Below are 10,764 nucleotides of genomic sequence, written 5' to 3'. Positions count from 1 at the left end.
GAACACCATAACTATACTGTAAAAGAAAACTTGAAATAACCAGAAGCACGTCCCTCATGAAGTTTCTTCTATTCAGTCACTTTGAACGAAGCACAAACGCAGGTTTCACTTTATGTGCAGTTGTTCGCTTGAGTCTTTAAACAATGGATAACTGAGAGGAAAAGCTCACTGCTTTCATTTTTCACTTTTAGAGGGCACGGTGCAATCTGATTGGTTCTTTACCCGGTCAGTATTTTCCTATCTCTGCCCACGAGCCACGGTTACGCTTTTCGAGATTCGCCGAGTACATCCCAAATTTCGTTGCCATTTCTCATAAACATCTCGTTTTTCCGGCTGGGCAGTATTTTTAACAAAACACGTCGGTTACTACCTCAATAAAATAACTTATGAATCCTCTCTTTTCTCTCTCTCAAATTACTTTGGTTGACAGAAAAATATTGGTTTCAGAATGAATTTGTTTAGGCGATGGAACTTTTATTCATTTAGTATCTGAATTTTCTCAAACAATTTGTTTGTAGTGAAAGAGCGAGCGAAGTTTTAAATTCAGTTCTACAACAAATATACGCCCTCGGTGAGTCTTTCCGAGTCCGTTCAATTTGGACATTTGTACCATAAATTATACAACAGAAACTGAAGGGATTTATTGAGAAAAGGCCCCAATAAATCCCCTTGTGTCTCGTTGGAGTGTACCATTCGAATTTAGTTTTTGTGGAGGAAACACCAGATTTACACACGCCATTGCAGCAAACAAACGAGCAAACTCTCACAACTTCCAAATAAAAAATTTGACTTACTCACAATTACTTTCCTCGCCGTTTACTTAATGAACAGAGGTAAATCTTCGTACATGAATGAGTCGTCGATGAAAGTGAATAATACCTTCCGTTAGATCATTGAATGTTTTTGAAGAATACATTGTCGTGACAGTCCTTGCCAAACTAGTTCCGTTGTGTTTCAAATGTTCTTGCGCTTTTTTTTTCTTACGCGCTCTCTAATTGATAGGTGTCAGATTGTGACAGATACTTGTAAAAATAATGTTTCAAAGTTTGTTTGGAAGCCTTGTAGACCACCTTTATCCTTACGCAAATGAAAATGTTTCGGTGAGGCATCTCTCTTTAATTTGCATCACCTCTATTTTAATTACCATTTGCTCGCTCAAAAATTGTTCAGTTTATGGAAGATCTTGCCTTATTTACAGCCCTAGACCATTCGGGTTCTTTGGGAAAGAATCTCGTCAAGTCTTAAAAAAATAAATATGTTATTTACCGGCTAAGTCTCGGTCCGTATGGTAAAAAACTGTGACCTCGGTCTTGAAAATGCTGCGGCTTGGTATTGTATTGATATTTTTAGGAGAGATAAAATCTGTCTTGGTCACTCACCACACCCCACTGGGTTGCATCAACAGGTATATTAAGATACACAAAGTATGTAATCATTCTAAATTGTAGGAAACTCAAATTTTTAAGGTTGCAATGAAAAAATACAACTGTACTGTGAGAGTAATCAACCAAAAGCCCAAAATAATGTTCAGGGAAGTTCCATAGAATAGAGTCTTCAAATTGATATCATCCCTATTCTTGAGCCTCACGGATGAGTCAGATTTTTCTTTGCAAAGTTTTTTTTTCATTTGTTTTACACTTGTTTACTGAGTCTAGTTTATGAGGTTGGATGCAGGGCAACAAATATATTTTTTTTCATTTTCTTTTCCAAAACAAACATGTCTATTATCAAGTCCCATTTATTTCTAACAACACAGAATGTTATCAGACATTTCTAATATCTTCTTTCTTTTCTGCAACTGAGTCTCCATTTCAAGGTTTTCAAGGCATTGTGTGAAGCCTCGGTCAAAATTTTGTGGCACTTTTGTCAATATTGGTCTAATATTGACCAATGATTGACAGTTACTGCAGGTTTGCAAACACTTGCTCACCTATTCACCATGCCAGTGATGAGTACATCAGAGTCTAGCGAGTCATATCTATCTGACATACCCTTGCTAAGAATGAAGAAAATCACTGTTAAACAATAATGTAATGAAATAGATTTATTTGCAAAATAAGCTGGGTGTTTTTGTTTTATTTTTCACCTTGGTTGGGTTGATAAGCATTGAGAGTCTCAACTTCTTGCCAAGATCAGCTTATAGCTGAATAAATATAGCATAATGTACAAATGTATGTGTAACAGTTTGAAATGAGATAATTCAAGGTAAGCATTATGTTACAAGGACCTCAGTCCTTCCTCTCTTGGTATTCAAGTTCGTTTAGTACAAACCCTAACTTCATGTACTGGAATAAGCTGCATTTAAATGTAATGATATCATAGATTTACAACAGAGGAAACATAGTATACCCTCACTTTTGAACAAATGCCTTATCTTGTGCACAATGTTTGTTGACATTGAGACATCCTTGCAAGAAACAACCCTTGGTAAGGAAAGACATTTCTACAGTAACAATGGGATTAAAGCTTGAGGTTTCTATGGCATGATATGCATAGTTGATCAGCTATCATGTAAAACAAACAAGAGTCCTTTCTGTTTGTTAACAACAGCACACCAATAGGCCACTCACTTTATCTCTTTAACCCCCAATATCAACATGTATATTCTCGTTACTGTTCTCCATATGTTTCTTATTTAACTGATTGAGAGAATTAGTTCGAACATCAAGACATTTCATCTTTGGTGATCATTTTATTCCTTCTCATAAACTGTACATTTGATCAGGCAATAATATTGTTAAGAGAAATTAGATGCCACTGTTGGGACTTGAAGGGTTATTCACTTAGGTGTGCAGACATGTTAATCTATCATAGAATAGTTAGCCAGTATTAAAGCTGATTATATTCAAAAAAATTTCTAATAATTAACCATACTTCTCATCTTCAGTGAAAAAAAAAAGAAAAAAAAATGGTCACATATTTTAAGTCAGTCTATGTCCTCAACATAGCTTCACCTCCACTGCCACTCTTCTGAAGACTCCTTGGATTCCCTGGAAACATAAGCCCCATCAGAGAACTCATTACTGAATATGATGCTCTGTTGCCTGTTATTGTTCACAATATCTTTTAATTGAGATTGAAGTTTTCTCCCTCCTTGATGCTGGACCTATGAAAACATTTACAGAAGTGCTTCATGTACAAGAGCATTGATTGACTTATCTGGTAAAGGAATATCCCCTCATAACTAAAAATAAATGTGTTCTTGGCCTTTTTAGCTCGGTGCTATAAAGTTAGCAAACTAAAAATGACATTCACTCATGATAAGACAATAAAATATGTTAAAAAGAAGGCATATCAACAAATGTTGTACTTGCTTGTTCTCGCTTGTTCTTATGTGAGATGTTTTATTATACCTTTAAGCATTGATTCTGAAAATGAAACATCTATCTGCTATAAAATATCCATAGATCTACATTCTGCAAAATACACAAAAAGGTGTTCTGTGCTTACATAATTAACCACTGTTTCAAAGAAAATTACTCCTTGTAGTTCTGCACTCTCAAGTATTTCAAGAAACAGCCTTGAAACCTGAAATAAAACACCAAAGAATCAGTTCAAGGCAATTAACCACGTAGTTTGGCTTAATTGTGTGTTGTTCTTGTCCTGACACAACCATTAATTTTTCATTTTTTTTAAATTCAAACTTTGAATGCCTTCACTGTCCAATGCCTTCACTGTCCAACCATCACATCAGTGCTTGTAATTAACTATTAGTACATTCTTGCAAACTAAAATCCCTGAGTATCTAGGGATATCAGTTTGAACTCCAAATCAAACCTCATCAAATGCCCAGTGCCTGTTCACAGAGCATGGCCATTTGCAGAGCATTTGTGATTTTTTTCTTTCTTACCATCCATTTCACACTGTAGAATCGCCTTTGATGGATGACCCTCAGGAAAAAAATTTTATCCTCAGGAAAAACATCACTTCAGAAGGTTCATGTGATATGTCAGGGCATAATACTTAGACCACCACAAGTAATTTTCTGGCTAAGCTGGATACAGGTTTGAAAGGTGTAACTCCATACTACAGTCAACTACAAACTGCTACAAAGCCTTGGTTTCAAATGCAATCTATTGCTTTCAAGATTATTTTTTTTGTCAAAGAACTGTTTGCACAATGAAGTATAGTGTTATAAGGAAATATTGCTGAAAGGTTTACTTTGCACAAGTCTAATAGGCCATAGGGTCTGTGTCATTCATCCATTCAGTTTTCGTTTAAAATCAAAATTGAAAATATATCAATTTTTGATTTTCATTACTTTTTATCATAAAAAATACGAAAGTGCCCAATTTTTGACTTTTTTTCCTTTTGATAGAATATTGAAACATAACATATATTTACTTTAATCCTGTCAACAATAAAGAGAAAAATTAAACTGAGTGGCAATTTTGCTTTTCCGGCCATGTTGCAGTCTGTGGCATGGCTTGGAAAAATTGAAAATTACAATCAATTTTCAATTTTTGTTTTTTCGGCCAAAAATAAAAATAAAATAAGTTTATTAGACTTAAGTGCTTGTTGTTCACTATTTTCTTCTTTTTTCTACCTTCACTTCCTTGTTTGTATAGCCGTCTGTATGAGCACCCTTCAGAGTTCAAAATACTTTTTCAGCTTTTAGTGTGAATTTAGGCTTTTGTTAAGGCTCATTTTTTTCCCAGCTGTCAATAATAAATGAGCAGTCAGCACACGTCTTTAACACTCAACATGGTTTATTAACAGTACTGAAAGGAATTAAACACTGAATGCGTATGTAACAGCATCAGAATCTTTATTTTGGTCAACATGTTTTCTTGCAGAAATTCCGTTTCTACCAAAACATAGTGAACAGCTCAATCAGTTTTCAGTGTTTGTTCAAGCATGATCACAAACACTAGAGGTGAATTGTTGAATGTATCTCTTGCCTTGGACTGAACGTAAATTACACGAGCGGCTTCTTCCAAAATGTATCTGCCACTAGTTCTTGGAACATAGGAGGTCCCTTCACATTGTTGTGTGTTATTTCTGCATGAATAATCTTCGCAAGAGCGCCACCTTTTTGTCTTGCATTACCAAAAAGTGGTGTCCTTGAAAAACTTGCTTGAGAGCCAGTAAGAGTGAGCCACCATAAGTTAACAAATGACTTAATTGCCCTGTATATGTTGTTCAGCTATCTGTGGGATGTTTGATGGCAAATTGGTCAAATCTCCCCCCATGACAAGAAGAGAAGATCCATCGTCTAAGTGCAAGATATTAAATTGTCCTGAGTTAGTCAGCCAGTACATCATGTCTCCAAACTCATCCCTTAAGTACAACAATTTCGTTTCCACCTGAGAAATACAATTTTTCTCATTTGCTCTTTTCAGTGTTGAAGATCTCACCCCCAACACAACTGTTTGCAGGGTAACCACAGTTAAACACGATTTAAATTTTGTTTAAGATTATTTAATTTTGCATTGTTGCAGTCATGTCATCGGGTGATTTTGCAAGACTCCAAATGTAGATACAATGTGTACTTGCCTGAAAAGCTTGACAAAGCCTTGAAACTGTCATATCCCCAGCTGCTATTCATAATTTAAGCACTTTTCTGTCCCTCGTCAAATCAAAGGTTTTACTGCTTGCCATGATGTCAGCGAACGGACAGTCCAAAAGAGCACGAAACTTTTACTTCCTTCACAGACTCCAGGCAGGCCATTAGGGAGGGGGTGGTATCAGAAACTCCCTCTCCGTCACCTTCCTTCCAACCATGTTTGACAGTATGGTGAAAAAGTCGATATGGCTACATTACCCACACCAATATGCTCCAATACAAAGTCTAAGATTTTAACTTCTTAGCTAGCGTCCAAAGACTGGCTGCTTGCTGTAATGGACAGGACTGAGGAAGACTAAAGGCTAAACTCTCACTTCATTCCCATCCCTTTAAGCAAGGAAGCGGACCTGACCATGGGGACAGGGTGCTGGGGGCAAAAATTACCGTGTGAATGGACCCCTCCCCCTACCTCTTGGGTAGTTCTGTCTACTATTTTGAGTGTTTTGGCTGAAAAACAAAAATTGAGAATTGCAATCAATTTTCAATTTTTATACTGCCACTGAAAACAGAAAAACTAAACCATGCCACAGACTGAAACATTGTCGGAAAAGCAAAATTGCCGCTCTGTTTCATTTTTCTCTTTATTGTTAACAGGATTAAATTAAAAATATAAGTTGCGTTTCAATATTCTATTAAAAGGAAAAAAAGTCAAAAATTTTCGATTGGCACTTTCGCATTTTTTATGATAAAAAATAACGTAAAAAAAAAATTGAACGGACGAATGACACACGGACCCCTTGGGCCAAGATCGGTCAAAGTGCGGTAAACAAACTCAACTTACCAGGCAATCAGGAACAACGTATTGAGTCAGTGATTTACAAAACAAAGTTCCGCTGCCTAAATAACAAAATAAATTAAAGTGAATGATACTGAACTATAGTATGCTGTAACTAAGATAACAACTTCCAAAGATTGGCTGTCGCTTCCATTGCTTGCAAACGCTTACTTACCTTGTTCGCAAACTGCACAAACTTCACTGTGGCAGGGAACACCTTTCAGCGGATAGTGCTCCCGCACAACATCAAGAAGTCGGCATGTTTTCCTTTTTAGCCTTAGAAGCTTATTAGTTTTGATCATATTTCGGCGTTCATGGATATGAAACAACGGCCATTTTTCAAGTGATACTACAACTTGAACCCGGCGCCATTTTGCTGATTACATTTCCCAACAGCACTTGCTAGTTAAACTTTTGATTGGTAACCAGTTACCTCGATACCTCGGTCGCAAACAATTACTAAATGCGCATTGGTCAGTTGAATTGTACTTACATCTTGTATTTCCTCGCTTTAATGTAAGTTGGCATTTTGTTGGAACCGACAGGTTCCGATAAAAATAATTTTGCAAAGTCGTTGCTTGTAGTTGAGATCCATTTAAAGGCTCTTAACAAGTGGATAAATCGTCTGAGGCATGGGCAGCCCACCATTACCGTAGACCTAATTTGATACTTAGTCTGTGAAGTTCTACTGTGCAATTGTGCTTCAATATTAAATGTTACCTAGTTCATATTTTGGTATGCCTGGTAGTTGAAACGTACTTTTAAACCTATTATTTTCGTTATCGTGTTTTTTCCCCAGTTACCACTGAAAGGCCCTAATCTTTTTTTACTTAGAGCACGGTAATTTTCGAGCATGTCGCCAAAGTAAGCGGACCAGAGGTTTGAAAGATATAACTCTTTTTTACTTATTAAATATCAATCAAGGGTCGTCATTTTGACACAAAGCTAACGAAAAAAATATTGCCGTTATTATAAATTCGCTCGCGCTTAAATGACAGTGCCTGAAATGAAACCTGATTGGTTTATCAAATCTCGCGCGCGCTTGAATCTCTTTTGTTATGTCACAATCTGGGAAATCCATTCGCATGAAAATACTGTCGATCGTCGAGAGAGACTTATATTTCAAAGCGCGTAAACTTTGTTCAGATACAACCCAGCAAAAGCTAAAAATGGGATCTGCTTTAAGTTCATACAAATCCAAGAGAAGAGATAAGAAAGAATATAAGAGGTGAGTAAACATTTTTCCGCTTGGAGGAAAATATTCAGATGCTCTTGCGACTCGGTTTTTTTTTCTATGGACATTGATCACATCGTCTATACTTTTTTACCGTCGAGTAGGAAACTAAGAGAGCAACTGAAAGAAGCACAAGAACACGTAGCTCGTCTCCAGGAACAACTTCAGTGTGCAAATGAGTAAGTTCATTGACGGTGATGTTTGCTGGGGTGGCTGATTCTTTCTCGATTAAACTTCTTTTCTTTGACTTTCTCCTTTTTATACCTAATCGTAAAATCCGAGTAAAAGTCCATATGCACTAGTTATGTAACTGTCTTTAGCTAGGAGGGCTTCATCTGGGTTATTCTGACAAATAGAGAGGGACTGTGTATTGAGGTGGTTACCTAGTATTTCTAGCTCTTGTTAGACCAGTATTTCTAGCTCTTAGTAGACGCAAAGAAGGTGGATAATTTGTTCTATCTGAGACCTTTTTTTTAGCTTTTTCTTTTCTTCAAAGTCTTATTTTGTAAACCTAAAATTAGCACTTGCTAATGCAATTCACCATTATTGTTCATTACATGTGTGGGCTAATTATTCTTGTTCGTTCTCTTTTGACATTTTATTTAGATTACTTGAGGCCTTTCAAAGGTCACGCATCGCCCCTAACATAGGGCCTGGAACACAGAAATATCGAGTAGCCACTGAAATGATGAAAGAAATTGAAGCTTTGCAGCGAAAGCTTTTCTTTGAGCAAGTTGCTCTGAATGTTACAGAAAATAGATGTGACTTTCTGGATGACAACTACCGGTAATCAAATCGTTGTTAAATAACCTTACACTGTGGCGTTATTAAAAAGTTAAATACAAAAGTTGTAATTCTTCACACCAAAATATTGTGAGTTCTTAAATAACCAGAAGACTCTATAATAGAACTCAGTCAGTGCATAGAGTGTTTGGAGATCGGCAAGTATGGAGGGGAGGGGAGAGAACGAAAGCTAGTGCTCTCAAATGGGGCAAATCAGGAAAAAAATCATGTCAAGCTATAAATATGTTTTATCTCTTTTTACAGTCTTCTTCACGACAACGAGACGAACCTTTACTGGCAGAAGTCATCCTGTAAAACAAACCTGGAGGCCTTGAAAAAGAAACAAGAGGCCATTCAGTTCAGTCGATTCAAAGACGAAAATCCGCTGGAACAGTGGGTCGTCTGCTCGCTTCCAAATCTTTACTTCGGAAGAGTTGACACCCCATCATCATGGCATTAGTGTTCCCTTAGTTAAAAAAATGAAAATGAAAACAATGTAGTGCCTTTGTTGTCTTAGATATTTTGAATGAAACATTTTTATTATGCCGTAGCTGAATCTTATAGACATGTGATGTGATTGAACTTTTTATTGAAATATCCAATACAAATTTAATAAACTTACGGTGATTTTTTTGTGCGAGGTGATGTAGTAGTAGCTAGTTATCTGGCACTATTGAAAGTGAATTAAAAGCCCTAGCCTCAGATGAATCTGACCACTCAAAGCCAAGGTCATCAACCGCAACACAATGGTAATTTATAGTAACCACATGATTCTTCCCAATCAGGAGCCCATTCAGTCAAGATTCGTGGTTTAACTTTCAATAGAAACATCATAGCGATGAACACCATTACGTCGTGAACTCTGCGGAAGATTTCAGAGTTAAAGCATTTTTATTTAAGTGTTTTTATTCTGTCTCGAAAGTGAGATCTTAATTCAAAATAGAAGGAGATAAATAATTTTACAATGGAAGGGAAAAATGTTTGGTGCCACTCATACACTTGACACTCGACACGCGACGTACGTGAGCTCTTATGACCGTTATTGTTATCAGTGTAAGGTCCAACTTCTGCGCCTATCAATTTCACGTGAACGTAACGCCTCTTAAAAAATCATCAAACAGGTACCTTGAGATAGAGTAAATGACTAAGAGTAAGAAGCTTTGATATACTCGATACAGACCGTTTTTTTGTTTCCTTTGTGTTTCCCTGAAAACGAGATTTTCCACGTTAGTTCGCATCACGAACACCATAACTATCATATAAAAGAAAACTTACCCAGACGCACGTTCCTTATGAAGTTTCTTACATTCAGTCACTTTTACCAAAACACAAACACAGGTTTCACCTTTTGTGCACTTGTTCACTTGAGTCTTTAAACAATGGATAACCGAGGGAAAAACCTCGTTGCTTTCATTTTTCAAACCCTAACAAGTATCCGAACACATTTTCACACCAGTAGGAGAGGTAGTTGTTCATTCTTGCTAGAAGTTATTATGAGCATCATTACGCCTTTATTCATCGGATCTGTTTCAGATATTGAACACAGTTATGGGAATAGTTAAAAAAAGTTTTTATGTTGTCAGGGGAATAATGCTGCTGAAGATATGCAAACTTATATAAAAGTATTAGCGCCCACCTTTTCACCCCACAGTGAATATGATCCAAACAAGTTTTAATTTATTAAAATTATTCCGCTCTGCCACTATCTCTTAAAAGGTACAGTACATTTACAGTTAAAAATCTCGGACCATGCCTTCCTTATCTCGGAATTAAAAAAGCCGTATATGAATGGATTCAGAGCACTGTTGCAGTATAAAACGATGATCGAGGAGTGTCTGATAAGATTCGGAACAAGTGAGATTGAATCTATTAAGAGAATCACGACAAATGGTGTCCAGGAAATCAGAAAAGTACATGTGACAATGAGAAATGTTTTGAATATTTTGATCTCCCGTTTCAGTCGTGCTCTTTGACTAGTTTTCTTAGGTTCTCCTTCTTGACTCAGCGCGTTCTCCGTAAACGTCGAAACAGGAGCCAGCGATATCTCTTGCACGTGTATTCTGGTCAAATGAGCATGCGCAATGAGAAACACCTTCATATTCACGAATACGAGAAAAAATACCGGTAGAATATAAGCTATTATTGTTTTCTTAGAGGGCACGGTAACGAATCTTGCAATCTGATTGGTTCTTTACCCGGTCAGTATTTTCCTATCTCTGCCCACGGGCCACGGTAACGCTTTCGTGAGTCGCCGAGTACATCCCAACTTTCGTTGTCATTTTTCATAAATATACCTCGTTTTCCGGCTGGGCAGTATTTTTAAGCAAACACGTCGGTCACTACCTCAAGCCGATAAATAACTTATGAATCCTCTCTTTTCTCTCTATCAAATCACTTTGGTTGACA

General features: G+C 36.8%; 2 protein-coding genes across 2 annotated transcripts; one reads left to right on the top strand and one right to left on the bottom strand.

Annotated features, from left to right (window-relative positions):
* Positions 1-2,028: 2,028 nt before the first annotated feature.
* LOC113680792 (DIS3-like exonuclease 1) lies at positions 2,029-6,750 on the bottom strand. Its single transcript, XM_089203831.1, has 4 exons — positions 6,517-6,750; positions 6,348-6,403; positions 3,451-3,528; positions 2,029-3,106 (listed from the first exon to the last, which is right to left on the bottom strand). The coding sequence occupies exons 1-4, from the start codon at positions 6,641-6,643 to the stop codon at positions 2,951-2,953; spliced, it is 417 nt and encodes a 138-aa protein (XP_089059957.1). The 5' UTR covers positions 6,644-6,750; the 3' UTR covers positions 2,029-2,950.
* A 661-nt stretch (positions 6,751-7,411) lies between these two features.
* On the top strand, positions 7,412-8,994 carry LOC149046677 (uncharacterized). The gene is made up of 4 exons (XM_089203830.1): positions 7,412-7,569; positions 7,680-7,754; positions 8,182-8,361; positions 8,623-8,994. Exons 1-4 carry the CDS (start codon positions 7,427-7,429, stop codon positions 8,816-8,818), a joined length of 594 nt encoding a protein of 197 aa, XP_089059956.1. The 5' UTR covers positions 7,412-7,426; the 3' UTR covers positions 8,819-8,994.
* The last annotated feature ends 1,770 nt before the right edge of the window (positions 8,995-10,764 follow it).

Source organism: Pocillopora damicornis, chromosome 4 (genome assembly GCF_964200805.1).
Source record: "Pocillopora damicornis chromosome 4, jaPocDami1.2, whole genome shotgun sequence".
Classification (NCBI taxonomy): Eukaryota; Metazoa; Cnidaria; class Anthozoa; order Scleractinia; family Pocilloporidae; genus Pocillopora; species Pocillopora damicornis.
This window is presented reverse-complemented; position numbering and strand designations above follow the sequence as displayed.

Coding starts and splice junctions, on each gene's coding strand:
- LOC113680792 (XM_089203831.1), bottom strand. CDS start 6,643: ATGATCAAAACTAATAAGCTTCTAAGGCTAAAAAGGAAAACATGCCGA. Junction 6,404..6,516: donor TTGTGCAGTTTGCGAACAAG/GTAAGTAAGCGT, acceptor TTTGTTATTTAG/GCAGCGGAACTTTGTTTTGT. Junction 3,529..6,347: donor ACGTTGTTCCTGATTGCCTG/GTAAGTTGAGTT, acceptor GTTTTATTTCAG/GTTTCAAGGCTGTTTCTTGA.
- LOC149046677 (XM_089203830.1), top strand. CDS start 7,427: ATGAAAATACTGTCGATCGTCGAGAGAGACTTATATTTCAAAGCGCGT. Junction 7,570..7,679: donor GATAAGAAAGAATATAAGAG/GTGAGTAAACAT, acceptor ACCGTCGAGTAG/GAAACTAAGAGAGCAACTGA. Junction 8,362..8,622: donor TTTCTGGATGACAACTACCG/GTAATCAAATCG, acceptor CTCTTTTTACAG/TCTTCTTCACGACAACGAGA.